The 16725-nt window shown below is 45.4% G+C and overlaps 1 protein-coding gene across 1 annotated transcript in view; it reads left to right on the top strand.

The window, feature by feature from the left end:
- LOC138751898 (NEDD8 ultimate buster 1-like) overlaps window positions 1-9298 on the top strand; it is a 71019-nt gene extending 61721 nt beyond the window's left edge. The window contains exons 12-13 of the mRNA XM_069914809.1: window positions 2279-2411; window positions 8381-9298. Coding sequence (XP_069770910.1) covers window positions 2279-2411; window positions 8381-8598 — 351 coding nt within the window. The 3' untranslated portion in view covers window positions 8599-9298. The remainder of the gene's footprint in view (window positions 1-2278; window positions 2412-8380) is intronic.
- Window positions 9299-16725: the final 7427 nt, after the last annotated feature.

Raw genomic sequence — 16725 nt, 5'->3', positions numbered from 1 at the left:
ATCGGCCTTTGGAAAGAACTGTGCACCGTAGAGGTTGGTTGCGAAGTCTTGGATATTGGGTACTGTGTACCTGTCTGGAGTCATGGCGTCATTCAGCCATCTGTAGTCTCCGCAGGGCTTCCAACCTTCCGATGACTTTGGGACCATGTGTAGCGGCGCTGACCAAGCGCTGTTCGATCGCCAAACGATGCCCAACTCCTGAAATCTGGAGAATTCCTCCTCGGCTTGCTTCAGTTTCTCCAGCGGCAGCCGTCTAGTCCTGGTGTGAATCGGGGGACCTTGTGTGGAGACGTGATGGTATACTCCGTGTTGGGGAAGGCGATATTGAAGCGAGGCTCCAGGGTGGCAGGGAACTCACTGAGGATCCCAGCGAATTCATCTTCGGCGGCGACGACTGTGGCGATCTCTGACCTGGCATCTTCTGCCATGCCCAGGTGCACCGAGCGGAAGGTATGGGGGTTGAACAGCCTCCTGCCCCTCTCATCCACCAGCAGGCCGTGAGCCCTTAGGAAGTCAGCCCCCAACAGCGCCGTGCTCACCGAGGCCAGGACGAATCTCCAAGTGAATTTCTCTTCTCTGATCTGTATCTGTGGCCTATGAGTGCCAAAGGTTTTGTTTGCAGAGCTATTGGCAGCCTGCAGGGTTGGACTGGGGGTTTGAGTCTGTGTTTCCAGCGCTGTGGGGGGAAGGATGCTCAGCTAAGCCCTATGTTGACTAGGAACCAGCGGCCTGTGGATTTGTCTTGGATGTAGAGGAGGCTGTTCACGTGGCCAACTGTGGCAGCCATCAACAGCAGTAGGCCTGACCGTTTCCCTGGTAATCGCAGGCTTGCGGTACTTGCGGGCTTTAGCCCCCCCAGTGCTGATGGTAGAAACACCACAATGACTGGGCTTCTTCGGTCTTGCCCTTGGGGGAATCTTGCTGACGATGGGGCACTGGCTTGGAGACCTGGCTGAGTGCTGCCTTGTTCTTCTGTTTAGCTCGCCAGAGGGCATCCGCCTGGGTTGCTGCCTTGTGGGGGTCGGAGAAGTCCTCTTCAGACAGATGGAGCCGAATGTCCTCTGGCATCTATTCTAGAAAGATCTGCCTGAAGAGCAAGCACGGCTCATGATCCTCTGCAAGGGCCAACATCTCGTCCATGAGGGCTGAGGGACTGCGGTCCCCCAACCCGTCTAGATGTTAGAGTCTGGTTGCACGATGCTGGGGTGAGAGCCCAAACTTCCCCAGGAGCAGATTCTTGCGGGCTATGTACTTTTCGATTCCTGGTGGCCGATGGATGATATCATCCACCCTCGCCGCCGTGTCCTGATTGAAGGCACCCACAACATGGTAAAGCTTGGTGGTATCAGCCATGATGTTGCAGAGGTGGAATTGTGCCTCCGCTTGGTCGAACCATGTCTGTGGGCGATGTGGCCAGAAAGGGGGAAGTTTGAGGGCTACCTCATTAACCTCTGCCATGTCCATCATTGGTTGTGCCTAGAAGATCGTCTGGGCCAGTCGGGGTCACCAATTTGGTGCTCTGAAGAGCTGAAGTAAATCACTGCCACCACACCGATGGTCATTAACGACTGTTTTTATTCAAATTCTGCACGCCTTTTTAAGGGCAGCATGAGCTCAGTCACCTGGTGCATTGTGACATCGTAATCGCTGCCCAGAGCGCACGCTGGAAGGGATGGTGGAGTCAAGAAGAAACCCCTGACGACACAATCTCCTAATGTCTGCCCCGCCACGTGGCGATACAAGCAGGGCCGGTTCACCATTAGGCCATGCGCTGCCCCATGCTACTGATTTTTGATTGTACTCAGCATCTGATGCCTCTCATGTCAGTGTCCAACAATAGCTCGCCAGTATTGATAGATTCCGATTGTCATGGTACCACTTTTCCACGGTTGCAATGTCCTGGTGAAACCTTTCACCATGTTTGTCACTGACTTCCCCAAGATCAGCAGGGAAGGAGTCCAAGTGCGAAGGCAGAAAATGAATTTTTTCAGCGACATGTTGCACTTCATCGTTTTCTTGGCTTGAAGTTGACTTCCATTATGACAGGAAATCACAAAAATAGGTTATATCTAAAAAACGGTATGTGATAGGAAAATTTTAAGGTGATTTTCATGGTCAGCACCTCAAAATCCATAAAATACACCCTAAAGTTTTAATCTCAGTAATAAAAGGGGACAGACATTGTAAAGTCAGGAGCCGTCTCCCATCTAATAGGCAAGACGAACAGATTTTAAAAAAAACATAGCATTGACAATTCATTGAAATAAACCCACTGCAGGACCACGGAATGTTTCGTGGTGATGTTCAAGAGTCACCTTTGGACACGAATTCTTCGCTATTTGCCGGATCGAGACCTCCTGCTGGTGAAACCTCGTCTGCAATCTCAACACCAGCTGCCTCTGCACCAACAGGTAAGGAAACCAAGTAAACATTTAAAATGATTTGGAATCACACAGAAAGAGAGCACACAAATGGGGCCTTTCACCCACGCTGACCTATTTGACTATATATCCGAATCCGATTTCCGGCATTAAATCCTTCTGTGACTTGCCGATTTAGGTGTCTGTCTAAATTCCTCTTAAATATCTTGACTGCATCTGACTCTACCTCCTCCTTGACCACTCAGATCTCCTTTAAACAACAGAGGCTGAAGTATGAGCCCTTCAGCCCCTGTTCTTCCTCTTGCCTTAAACCAATGTCCTCCAGCATCGATGGAATTGGGTGCCACAGGGAAAAAAATATTTAACTTGCTGTCCTTCTTAAATTACTTCGAGTAATGCCCATGGAGGGAATAAACAATAAATGTTAAGATGGAACATTACACCACAGTGTAGGCCCTTCAGCCCACAATCTATGCAAGCCTACTCTACAACAATCTAATTCTTCCCTGCCTCACACCCATAACCTTCCACTATTCTTTCCAAGGAGACTAGAGACCTCTTGGGTTACAGATCAGCTAGTTCAGGTGTTTAAAAGGGCTTGCAGAATTCTTTCAGTCATTAACCAAAGCAGACATAATAAGAGCTTGTTCTGGATCAACGCAAAACACTGGTTGATCTACAACTAAAGTTGCGGTCCACGCCTCTGATCACTAGACCATGTGTGTACCCACACCGGGCAGTTCCAAGGAGTTTTATGAAGATCTGGCTCTGTAATAAGCTGAGATTATTTTTGTTTTGTACCAGGAAGTGGAAAGAGAGATTTATTTGATGTAACCATAGATCTCTCAAGGCCGCCACACAGGCTGATAGGGTAGTTAAGAAGGCTTATGGTATGCTGGCCTTCATTAATGGGGGAATTGAGTTCAAGAATCGAGAGGTAATGTTACAATTCTATAAAACTCTGGTTGGACCACACTTGGAATATTGTGTTCAGTTCTGGTCACCTCATTATTGAAAAGCTGTGAAAGCTTTGGAGCGGGTGGAAAGGAGATTTACCAGGACGTTGCCTGAATTGGAGAATGTGTCTTATGAGGCAAGGTTAACAGAGCTAGGACTTTTATCTTTGGAGCGTAGAAGAATGAGAGGTGACTTAATAGAAGTCTACAAGATTATGAAAGGCATCAATAGATGGATCAACCGATGCCTTTTTCCCCAAGGTGACAGTAGCAAATACCAGAGGACCTCTGAATCAGAAGAGGGGAGGAAAGTTTAAGGGAGATGTTAGCGGTAATATTTTTACACAGAGAGTGGTGGGTGCCTGGAATGCATTGTCAGGGGTGGAGCTGGAGACTGGTGCAAAAGGGACATTTAAAATACTCTTACGCCCCTTTCACTAAATTACCTGGGATAGGTATGGAGGTTTGGCTTTTCACACTTGACCACTCCTAACTGGGACACTGAATGCTTTCACACTTGCAAGGAGCCATGCCCAGGGTTAGGAATATTCTACCTTCTACCAGTGATGTCATGACACATTGAACAATGGTGGACCTGCCCTAAATCTTGATCAATGTATTATGATCTTATATTTGAACTAAATTAACCATGCCTAATTATAACATAATTAAGCTTTATGTACAGCACAGTATGAGCCCTTCAGCCCCTGTTGTTGTTGTGCCGACCTGTATAAACCTTTATAAGGGACCATGGGAAAGTGCTAATAATAAATAGCAATAGCAGACAATTGTTAAACAAGGTGGGAAAGCTGGTAGCACAATCGCATACAATCTATAAATACCGTGGGGAAAAAGCGATGGCGAACCTGCCCTCCCAGAATTCCATGTGGCAGAGAAAGGATTGTATGCCCAGCTGCAGTAACGGAACATTTATGGAGGGGTTTCTCTGTCACATGGCATTCTGAGAAGTGAGGTCTGCCGTTGCTTTTTCTCACAGTCTTTCTAAATTGTCCACAGTAGCGTTACCAACTTTCCCATGCTATTTAAAAATTGTCCACTATTGCTATTTATTGCTATTTTTTCCTCTCTCTCTCTCCCGCTGCAGCTTTCCACAGCAAAATTTATACCTTCATTTTAATCTTTTCTTCCTTCACATTCCTGCATTCATACAAAATCTTGGGTCATTTCAATCCCACAATGCAATTGCCCATTTCACACTTGTCTGATTGCAACGCCGGCATCTGTAGATGTTGTGGGGATTGTACTAGGGGTCAAGGCTGTCAATCCCCGGTGTGAGATGACGTCATCTGACACCAGCGTTGAGCTGATTTTGCTTTCACACTTGGCACTTTAAAGGCCAATTGGTGGTTAATTCCTGGGATCACTTGCAAGTGTGAAAGGGGCTTTAAACAGGCACATGGACGCAAGAAAAATAGAGGGTTATGAGTTTAAGGTGAGGTGGGGAAGGTTTGGATTGTTGAGTAGGTTTATATAGGTCAGCATAACATTGTGGGCCGAAGAGCCTGTACTATGCTGTAATGTTCTAGGTATATATGAGATGTCTAAATAGAACAACAATGGTGCCTTTACAGAGAAGGTTCTAACCCAGAAACATGGAGTCGTACAGTGTGGAAACAGGCCCTTCAGTTCAACTTTCCTGTGCCAACTAAAGCTCTTTAGCAGAAGGGCTCAGGGGAACTGAGAACATGGGCCATTTGGTTTCTTCAACTTGCTCTTCCATCCTTCAAGATAAAGGCCATATTCCCACTCTCACAGATCCTTTGACCCACAATATCCGTGCTGACATTCCCCCCCCCCCCACCCCATCCACACTTGTCCCCATGTGCCCTCATGACATCTGGATTCTTCCATGCCTTGCTCATTTAAATTCCTTTTAAATGGAGTGATTGTATTTGATGCCACCATCCCCTCTGTCAGCGCGCTCCAGATAGCAACCACTCTCTGTGTAAAATACTTACTGTACCTTGGGTTTATAACGCACTCAACCTTTTGCACAAGTCATTTCTCATTTTTCACCCACAGAGCAGTTAGAATTTGGAACAGTTTCTGAAAGGGTGGGAGACACCTGGATCACATCCAGAATGTATCTGAATGAACACTAAATGAGCACTTTATTGTCCTTCTGGGCACTCTCCAACTAGACGGCATTCTCCACTTTTCTTAGAACTCCTCCCTTGAGACTCTCTCTCTCTCTCTCTATCTCTCTATCTCCTATCCTTCAGCTCCCCACCCCCTTTCCTTTCCTCAGAGAACTACCCCCTCCCCAATCACCTCAGCATTTTTCCCTTCTCCCCTCCCACCTGTATCCACCGATACTTTTTAAACCGTCAGCCTGTGCTCCTCCCCTTGCCCAATCCTCCTCCCTCTCCTCTCCACCTTCCATCACCCCACCTTGGTTACCCTTCCTTTCACACTGCATGACCTGACCCTTCAGCTCATCTTGTCCGTGCCGATCAACCTCATCCTCCATGCCCCTGTTCAGCCCATATCCCTCTGAACCTTCCCTGGCCCTGTGCCTGCCTAAATGTCTGTTGAAAGTAGCAATTGTTCCTGCTTCCACCACTTCCTCTGGCAGCTCATTCCACACAACCACCACCCTCTGTGTGAAGAAGGTGTTCCTCAGGTCCCTAGGAAATCTCTTTGCCCTCCCCCATGTAGAGCTCGTCGAAAGAATCAAAGACTTGTTGATCCAAACCAAGGCTTTTATTAGCAAAAGACAGGAGCTCTTCACAGGTGGCCGACCAGTCCGGAATGATCTGACCTGGCTAGGGACACAACCCTTTAAGGCCCAGACAGTAGGCGTGGCTTAGCTCTCACCCAATCGCTGTAAGCACAGTCTAGATACTGTAACTATATACACTATATACATTGGTGATAGATCTGTACTATCACACCCCAACTCCCTCCTTCAGGTGTGGCCTCTAGTTTTAGATTTACCTCACCTGCATTAACCTACACCCCGATACGTTTTTCAGGGTGGGAGGAAACCAGAGCCCCTGGGGAAAACCCACACAGACACGGCGAGAATGTACAAACTCCTTACAAACAGGGCGGGATTCGAACCCAAATCCGGTCCCAATCGCTGGCGCAGTAAATGCATTGCACTAACCGCTACGCGAACCATCCTATACCCAGTGGCCTGACCCCTCAAGGCAAGTGTGCTAAATGCCTTCTTCACCCCTCTGTCTCCCTGTGTTGACTCTTCCATGGAAATGTCTGTCTGTACTCTCAAGTCCCAGGGCCCTAACGTTTTCACCATACCCTAACATTTTATATTATATTTTCTGAACTTCTGTTGCATTTGTGCTGTGGATCATGTCGAAGAGATGAATTATTCATTACAAATGCTGTCTTCTTTCATTGCCACCTCAGAGAATCGGACAGTCCAGCTCACCTTGAAGGTGTTCGCTGAGCACCTTCGCTCTGTCTGCATCAATGACAGGGACCTCTCAGTGGCCAACCCCACTCCCATGCTCACGTGTCTGTCCATGGCCTCACGCACTATCCCACTGAGACCACTCATAAATTGGAGGAACAACACCTGACTTTCCGTCTGGGCACTCTCCAGCCAGATGGCATTAACGTAGACTTCTCCGGTTTCTGCTAACCTGCTCTCCTTCCTTCCTCCCCTCCCTTCCCCCTTGTCTACTTTCCCTTAGCTCTCCACCCCCTTCACTCTCCATTTATAGAACCATCCCTTCTCCTGCTGGCTTGTGTGCCAGCCCTCCCTTTTCCATCTATTACCTCCTGTTTGTGGTCCTGTGCTCTCTCATATCCCCTCACCCCTAATATTTTGTTTTGGTACCTGCTGACAATTTCACATACCCTGATGAAGGGCTCAAGCCTGAAACATTGGTTATAAACTCCACTGTTTGTCGTGTTGAATTTCTCAAACATTGTGTTTTTTCCAGCTCACCTCATACACGCTGATCCTGATGTTAATCTACATTGATCCCACTTGCTTTTATTAGACCACATCCTATCACAGTACCTTTTAAACATAATTGTATCTAACTCTACCACCACCAAAATAAAAATCCTCCTAACTGGCCCCTGCCTTTCCAAGGGAACATAAACCCTGCCTCTCAGAATCTTCACCAACAACTTCCTCAGTCACTGACCTGAGCTTTCCAGTACTTACCATCCCTTTTGGACAAAGAGCCAACATTAGATGTCATCCAGTGGCAAATGCAGTACGTTTCCACATATCCAAAGTTCTGAATACCGAAAAGATCCAAACATCGAACTATTTTTAGTGACGCGTGACTTCACAAGTTGAAAAAAATATATCACCCGACCTGCCCATGTGGGGCTCTGACGCTCTGTTAGTTTGGTAACAACAGAAATTAGAACTAGCCAGGAAGACAGATGCTGAACAGCTAGGTGTCACCTCAAAGAAGTAGGCTGGAGTCAGTGAGCAACTGGAGGAAGTTGGTAGGTCATGGGGAGATATTAGGTGCAAGGGTCACCCCTTAAGCCAAAGGGCATGAATACCGATTGCTCTCATTTCAGGTAACTCCCTTCCCTCTCTTTCCATTTCTTCATTACCCTCCATTGTACTTGGTTTACAAATGTGCTGCTGCCTCCCAGCCGCAAGTGGTCGAAAGAATCCTTGGTCCTGGCATCATCAAGGAGAGTAGCCTCCTGGGCAGGAGCGAGGACCTCGGGCTCTCAGACAGGAGACTTTTGGTTCCCGGGCAGGAGCAGGGACCATAATCGGGGCTGGCAGTGGTGGGGAGGTGTCAGGGACCGGTGACTTCAGTGAGGAGGTGTCAGGGACCAGCGAGGGCTGATGCTACTGTGCTTTTCTGAGTTTTGTTCCGATTACTGAGAAAACACAAAAACCAAACAATGTCTGGTCCCAAGTGTTTGGGATAGAGGGAAATATACAGTACAAACATCTCACTTAGGGTCCCGGCAAACTCCTCCCTTGCTTCACTCAGCATCTCAGAATAGATCTTGGGGGATTTGCTTTGATTTATTTCCTAATTATGAATTTCCTTTTCATTTCCCAATGATCAGGTGCCCAAAGCAACCCTGAGGAAGATGAGATACTGCGAGATATCTTGACGTACCTCCCCAAAGATGTCGATGACTACATTGATCTGTTCCTGGAGGAAGAGGAAGCCATAGTCCATGAATACAAGGCCAAGTTCAAGAAGGCGACGGCGTCCGTGACACTGCCCGATTCAGAGAGTGATAAACGTTCACAAAATGCTGAACAAAATCACTGCAAGTGACCCCAGCAGCTGCACGATGACATGCAGAAGTCCGCAACGGCTGCATCCCTGCATGCAGTCAAGCACAACAGCACCTGGACAGACCAGACTGGCCATTGGCAAAACAATGTGGTATCTCATGAGCTGGACAATTCAATAGATGTGATTGGGAAATAATTAAGGAAACATAAATAATATACATAAAAAGAACAGGCAGCATCTGTGTAAAGAGAAACAGAGCTTAGAGCTGAAACTTCAGCTCCACAGACACTGCCTGACTTGTTGAGTGTTCTTAGCTTCTTCTGTCTTTATGTTAGATTTCCACCAATATCAACTTCTATTTTGGTTTTGGAAAATAGAAATGTGTTGCATAGAACAGTAGCTTAATATGTGGCTCAGCTTAGTAAATTCAAACATCTTGGCCTAGTGATCCAGGAATTTAGGATTCACCACAATTTGAATTTAAATTCTGTAAATTAAAATATCTTCAATTTTAAAACAATATAATACACATATCATGCAACTATGGGATTATCATAAATACCTATTTGGTTCATGTGGTGAATGTCTGCCAAGCTGCCTGTCTCCCCTCTGGCGAGCCTTGCTGTACTAACATTGGCTGTGCATTATCTCTACTGTTAAGGACACTCCCCTTGGATATAACTGTATGTGCACCTATTGTCTTTCATTATTGCAAATAAAAGCCATGATTATTGTTTGACCACATCGTCTTTGTCTACTTCATCAACTGGCACTTCAATTTTATGAGCAGAAATGGATGTAGCCCTCAAGCCAGAGCGGCTGATAATCGACCAGTCTGCCCCGAGGGCCAGAGAAATTTTCAACCACTGGATTGCTTGTTTCGATTACTACAGGGCTCGAAACAACGTGGTTGATGAGGCGATACAGTGGTGCCACCTGAACTCTCTGCTGGGTGAGGTCCCTTTTGCCGTAACGCAAGGAGCTACCACTCTGGCTATAGCCCAGGAACGTCTGACTACTTACTATGCAGCGCCATGGAATGTGGTGCTCGCTCAACACCAGTTACTGACTAGATGCCAGAAACCCGGGGAAAGTGATCCTACCTATGCACTGGCTCTCAACTCACTGGCAAATGAATGTGATGTCAGGGCAGTCGATGTGCAACAACACTGCAATGCCTTAAAGCTGGATGCTTTAGTCAATGGGATTGACTCCATTAAAATCCGACAGAGGCTGATGGAGACAGAGCCCTTAACCTACGACCGGGCAGTCACTCTAGCCAAAACACTGAAAAGTGCCATGCGGTCCAGTGAAATGCTAGAAACCGAAAAGGAAACATCCAGGAACCCCGAAGGAAAGAAAAGGGGGAACTCCTGAAAAATGCTACTTCTGTGATAAGAGCTGGCACCCCAGACAGAAGTGCCCGGCTCGATTTGCTACCTGAAGCTATTGTGGGGAAACTCGGCCATTTTGCTAAAGCGTGTAAGACGAAAAGTACTCCCACTGATAAGAAGAAGAGAAGCACCAAGAAAATGCGTCCTGGAGCTGCAGGAATGGAAGACAACTGTGAAAAGGGGGAATCTTCAGACGAGCAGGCTGAATCGACTTCAAGTGATGGCGAGATGAGATCCCCTGTGATAGCTCAATTGACTGTAAAGCTTGGGGGATGTTACAGACTGGAACGGTCGACTATGAAGGGGGAGGTGAATGGTGAGACTCTTGATTGTCTAATAGACTCAGGGAGTGCTGACAGCTACATCCACGAGAAAGTTGCCAGAGCCTTAAATTTGCGGAGATATCCAGCAAACCAAAAGATATCGATGGCTGTATGGGACAAGTGTAAAGTTACTTTGAATTTGCAGGGACATTGCCTGGCTGATGTGTGGCTCTTTATTATGCCGGAGCTCTGCACCCCTGTGGTACTGGGGTTAGATATTCAATCTCAGATGAACAGTGTAGTGTTAAATTTTGGTGGGCCACTACCCACACTTACCATCCCCTGTGCTAGTTACTGCAGTCTGTCCACATTAAAGATCAAAGCTCCCTCCCTTTTCAGTGATTTATCCCCCGAGTGTTGGCTGATTGCCACTAAGAGCCGTTCTTACAGCAAAGAGGATCGTGAGTTTATCAAAGCTGAGACCCGGAGATTGCTTAAAGAGGGAGTAATTGAACCTAGTAATAGTCCGTGGAGAGCTCAGGTGTTAGTTGTGAAAAATCACACTAAGAAATGACTGGCTATTGACTACAGCCAGACAATGAATCTGGATGCCTACTCCCTGCCACGCATCAATGAAATGATTAATCAGATAGCGCAATACAAAGTGTACTCCACTATTGACCTCAAAGCAGCTTATCAACAAATCCCTATTATAAAAGGAATGACCTTTGAGGCTGATGGGGTGGGTTATACCAGTTTAAAAGGGTACCTTTTGGGGTCACTAATGGTGTGTCAGTGTTTCAGAGGGAAATGGATAAGATTGTTAGGACGTATGAGTTACAGGGTACGTTTCCCTATCTGGATAATGTCACAATCTGTGGGAAAACACAAGCTGAGCACGAAAACAACTTAAAGAAATTTTTAGCAACGGCTAAAGAACTCAACCTTACATTTAATGAGGGCAAATGTGTGTTCAACGCAACAGAGCTACCCATTCTGGGCTCATTGTCCACAAGGGCAATATCCACCCCGACCCAGAAAGAATGGCCCCCCTTAAGAAGTTACCACCCCCAAACTCAGCAAAAGCCCTTAAAAGGTGTATGGGATTCTTTTCCTACTACTGCAAATGGGTTCAGGACTACGCCATGAAGGTATGCCCTCTGTTTGACACTAAATCTTTTCCTCTCTCTCCAATGGCCTTGAAGGCTTTCAATAGAATTAAAGCTGATATTGCCAAAGCTGCACTCTCGTCCATTGACGAGGATGTCCCATTCCAAGTGGAAACTGATGCCTCAGATTGTGCCTTGGCAGGAACCCTTAATCAAAAGGGCAGACCTGTGGCATTCTTCTCCCGCACGTTACGTGGACCTGAACTTAAACATCCTGCCATTGAAAAAGAAGCCCAAGCTATTTTTGAAGCTGTTCGCTACTGGAGACACTTTCTAGCCAACAGAAAATTTACTCTTGTCACTGATCAGATATCTGTAGCCTACATTCAGTACTAAACACAAAAGTAAAATCAAGAACGATAAGATGGCACGCTGGCGAATAGAGCTCTTAACTTATAATTATGAGACCCAGTACAGACCAGGCAGGTTAAATGATCCCTCTGACGCGTTGTCACGATCTGCTGCTGGTGCTCAGCTGGAGGGGCTAAAAGAGATCCATAGCAGACTCTGCCACCCAGGAGTCACGAGATTCTTCCACTACATAAGGGCTAACAACCTTCCTTACTCTCTGGAAGAAGTCAAGAAACTGACTAAAAGCTGTCCTGTTTGCACAGAATGCAAACCTCAATACTTCAAAACTCCGGAGGCCACTCGTCAAGGCAACCCGACCTTTTGAGAGGATTAGCTTAGATTTTAAAGGGCTGTTACCTTCTAGCACAAAAATGTATATTTCCTTACTGTAATTGACGAACATTCCAGGTTTCCCTTTGCAATACCCTGCCCTGACGTCTCGTCAGTGTCTGTTATTAAGTCACTTGACAGAATTTTCAGCATTTTTGGTTTTCCCAATTACATTCATACCGATAGAGGCTCAGCATTCATGAGCGCTGAACTGCGGCGAGCCCTGCTACGAAAGGGGATTGCCACCAGCCATATGATGAGCTACAACCCGCAGGGAAATGGGCAGGTTGAAAGGGCTAATGCTACAGTCTGGAAGACTGTTAATCTTGCTTTAAAAATACATGGTTACCCTGTTACCCAGTGGCAGGAGGTGCCGCCTGAGTGAGGCACTACATTCTATTTGGTCTTTATTGTGTACTGCAATAAATCAAACACCTCATGAATGTATGTTTGCCTTTCCTAGGAAATCAGGAACTGTGATGGACTGGCCAGCCTGTTTACCTGAACCTGGAACCGTGCTGCTGAAGAGCCATGCTCCGGGTACGTAAAACAGACCCCCAAGTTCAACCATTTCAGCTACTGCATACTAACCCCAACTACGCTCATGTTAAATTCCCAGATGGGAGTACTGACACTGTACCCCTAAGAGATCTGGCCTCGCCTGGTTCGCCCCTTCCTCGCACCCCTACCTCAGAGTGAGCCTGAGAGGTTGGACTCACCCCCCCACCCCCCCCAGCCTGTGACCCCTAGTAAGCTTTCAGATGGCCATGCTGAGGCTCCACTACCTCACGCTGGCGATTCTGGAGCGGGTCCAGAAATCAGTCCTTCCCACACTACTGACCCAGGACCTGTTCCAGTTCCCAAGGTTGCAAAGGAACCAACTGTTTTGAGACAAAGCACCAGAATTCGTAAACAACCTGATAGGCCGACATCTTCATAAAGCATCTCATTATATTTAGATTGCTTGATAGATACTGTCGTATTTTGGCTGTTAGAGTATCTCAAGGCCAAACATAGTATCCATGTATCGCTTGGTTCAGTCTTTCCTCACAGCTGTCCTTTTGATTTTAACCCTTCTTCTGCCGGGGGGAGACTGTGGTGAATGTCTGCCAAGCTGCCCGTCTCCCCTCTGGCGAGCCTTGCTGTACTAACATTGGCTGTGCATTATCTCTACCGTTAAGGGCACTCCCCTTGGATATAACTGTATATGCACCTATTGTCTTTCATTATTGTACCATGAGTTTCTGCTATTAAAAGCCACGATTATTGTTTGACCACATCGTCTTTGTCTACTTCATCACTTCAATTCGTTTAAGGGTAGAAAATCTGCCCTCATTATCCACATATGTGACTCAAAGTCCCCGCAACAGGTATGGTTGATTTCACTGGACAACGAAGAATTTGCTTCCTGAATACTTCTGGGTGTATTTTATGGATTTTGATCACAAATATCCCCTTAAAATGTTCCTATCTCTTTTCATTTTTTAGATATAACCTATTTTTGTGATTTCCTGTCATATTTTAATTCTACTAGTCCATTGCCCACAAAGCAAGCTGTTTCGGCCAGTCTAAGCATGGCTGACCATGCACTCAGTACAGGTGCTATGCAAATGTCATCTTAGCCTGGACATGCTTATTCAGGATAGATGCAGACAGGCTATAAAACCACATCACATATACAGATGCTGTGCATTACATTGATATAGATTGAACCATATAACAATTATAACACAGAAACAAGCCTGTTCGGCCCTTCTAGTCCATATTGAACACCTTCTCCCACCTAGTCCTATTGACTCGCACCCGGCCCATAACCCTCCACACCTCCCTCGTTCATATACCTATCCAACTTTTCCTTAAATATTAAAATCGAGCCCGCATCTACCTCATTGGCTGGAAGCTCATTCCACACTCCCACCACTCTCTAAGTGAAGAAATTCCCCTTCATCCTTCCTCTAAACTGTTCCCCCTTCAATCTCAATCCATCTCCTCTTGTTTGAATCTCCCCCACTCTCAATGGAAAATGCCTGTCCACATTGACTCTATCTGTCCCTCTCATAATTTTAAATACCTCCATCAAATCACCTCTCAATCTTCTACGCTCCAGGGAATAAAGTCCCAGCCTGCTCAACCTTTCCCTGTAACTCAAACCCTGAAACCCAGGCAACATTCTTGTAAATCTCCTCTGCACTCTCTCTAATCTGTTTATATCCTTCCTGTAATTTGGCGACCAAAACTGCTCACAATATTCCAAATTTGGCCTCACCAAATCCTTATACAACTTTAACATGACATCCCAACTCCTGTACTCAATATTCTGATTTATGAAGGCCAACATACCAAATGCTTTTTTCACCACCTGATCTACATGTGACTCAACTTTCAGGGAATTATGTTCCAGAATTCCTAAATCCCTTTGTTCTACTGCACCCCTCAATTGTCTACCATTTATCGTGTATGAACATCGCTGGACATGCAATGTCCTACCAAGACTTAGTGTTACAAATTTTGTGTGTTTTATATTATATAGAGACATGTTTTAAAGGAGATAATTTGAGGCAGGGCTTTAGTGCAGGTCACATACAAATATTTTAGAACAGATCTCATTTAAAATACTGGAGCTCTGCGCAAGCCAGACAGCCCAGCTCCAGGTGCCTTTGCAAAAGCTTTGGGGAGAGTCCAAAGAACTTCACTAATGGATTGTTGTTTTGAAAATCAACAGATAAAAGAACCTGGAGGATTAGGTTCAGAGCTGCAAGCTATATGAGTGCAATTTTCTGTTTTAAGAGTGTCATGTGCCTTTGCAAGCAGCGGAGTCTAGCAGACTTTTCTCTGAGAGAGAGAGAGAGAGAGAGAGAGAGAGAGAGGAAGAGAGAGAGAGAGAATTCAATTTTATAGTTCAGCAGCAGCTGGGACTGGAACAGAACAAGCTGGCAAGCTTGTGGAAAACCCCATTTTGAAAATGGGTTGTGAGTTCTTAGTTCAGCCTGTTCAAAGCCCTTTTGGTCCATACAAGAGGAGAGGACTGGCTGCATAATGTTTCACTTGAAATAAGTGAAACAAAAATGAACTCTGTGGTGACCTGAAAGAAAGAGGTTATCATCTGGAAAACCCTGAGGGGGGGGGCATTTCTTCGGTGTAGCTGATTAAAAGGAATCAGTTGTGGGTGTCCAGCAAATAACAAATCTCTCTCTGAAAACTGACAAGAACCTTCCTGAGCGGTAACCATTTACCTTTCAAGAACCAAGGCCTGGTAAACTTTATAAATGTTAAATCCTGTGCACAGTATAAGAATTGCCTGCAACCAGTGAACTTAGAGGAGTGAGAAATGAGATTGGACTTTGAATTAAAGAACTTTTCTAAACTTACATACACGTGCTCTTAGAATTGGAATGGGGTTAAGTTAATAGTAATAAGTTAGAGTTTGATCCTGTTTTCATGTTTAATGATAATTAAAAGCAACTTTTGTTTAAGTAACCATTTATCTTGGTGAATATCTATTGCTGCTGGGTTTTGGGGTCCTCTGGGCTCATAACAGTAGCTCTTCACATTTATCAGTATTAAACTCCATCTGCCATCTTTCAGCCCATTCTGTCCTATATCCCACTGCAAGCTCTGAGAACCTTCTTCACTGTCCACAACACCACTAGTCTTCGTATCATCTGCATACTTACTAATCTAATTTACCACCCTATCATCTAGATTATTAATTATATAAGACAAACGACGATGGATCCCTGAGATACTCAACTAGTCACCGGCCTCCAATTGGACAAACAATTTTCCACCACTATTCTCTGGGATTTCCCATCCAACCATTGTTGAATCCATTTCACTACTTCAACATTAATACCTAATGCTTGAACCTTCCTAACTAACCTCTTATGTGGAACCTTGTCAAAGGCCTCACTAAAGTTCATACAGACAGCATTCAACGCACATGTTCTTTAGGCAACAACATGGTGAGTGTGTTAAACAATAGTATATATTGTCTTCAGGAAGATTCAATGCAGCAGAAATCTCTCATCATTGTCAAAACAGCCACGTGGCATTTGTGGTGACTATACACTTAAGGCTCAAAACCCGCAACATGTCTGCACTTATTAAGAAAGCCTATGAACTTTACTTCGGTTGTAAAATTAGTGACCAAGACAAACCTTGGGTTCCTCACATTTGTTGTGCAACTTGTGCAGTCAAACCCGAGGCTTCAACAAATGCAATTTGTCAACAGCTTTGTATAATTAAACATGCTAAATTCAATTAAAGTTAATTTAATGTTTCTCCAACTTCCTACTTGATACAGCAAATCTGAAATTATCTTTGTGTTCAGCTTGAAGTTGTCTCTCATAATCCCCAATTTCTTTTCTGGAAGCAAATCTTTTGAAAAATATTGTTGTTACCATCTGAAATATTAACTGACCACTCAGTTTTAGAGTATCCATTCTCAACGGAGCTCCATGCGTTTCCTCCCCCCCTCTCCCCATCCACCCTGCACAAGGACCACAACAAATAACTAAAAGCCTGTTTTCTTTTCACATGAATTGGCAATGTTTTGGGTTTTTTTTGGTGTAGTCAGTAGGAGAGAAGTATGAAAGAAACCAAAATTTGACCTCTTCACAGGGAAGTGAGCCCATAAGCTTTGAGCTGTGTGCTGGACAT

Source organism: Narcine bancroftii, chromosome 1, assembly GCF_036971445.1.
Source record: "Narcine bancroftii isolate sNarBan1 chromosome 1, sNarBan1.hap1, whole genome shotgun sequence".
NCBI classification, from domain to species: domain Eukaryota; kingdom Metazoa; phylum Chordata; class Chondrichthyes; order Torpediniformes; family Narcinidae; genus Narcine; species Narcine bancroftii.
The sequence above is the reverse complement of the archived record's forward strand: the minus strand, read 5'-3'. Positions and strand labels throughout refer to the sequence as shown.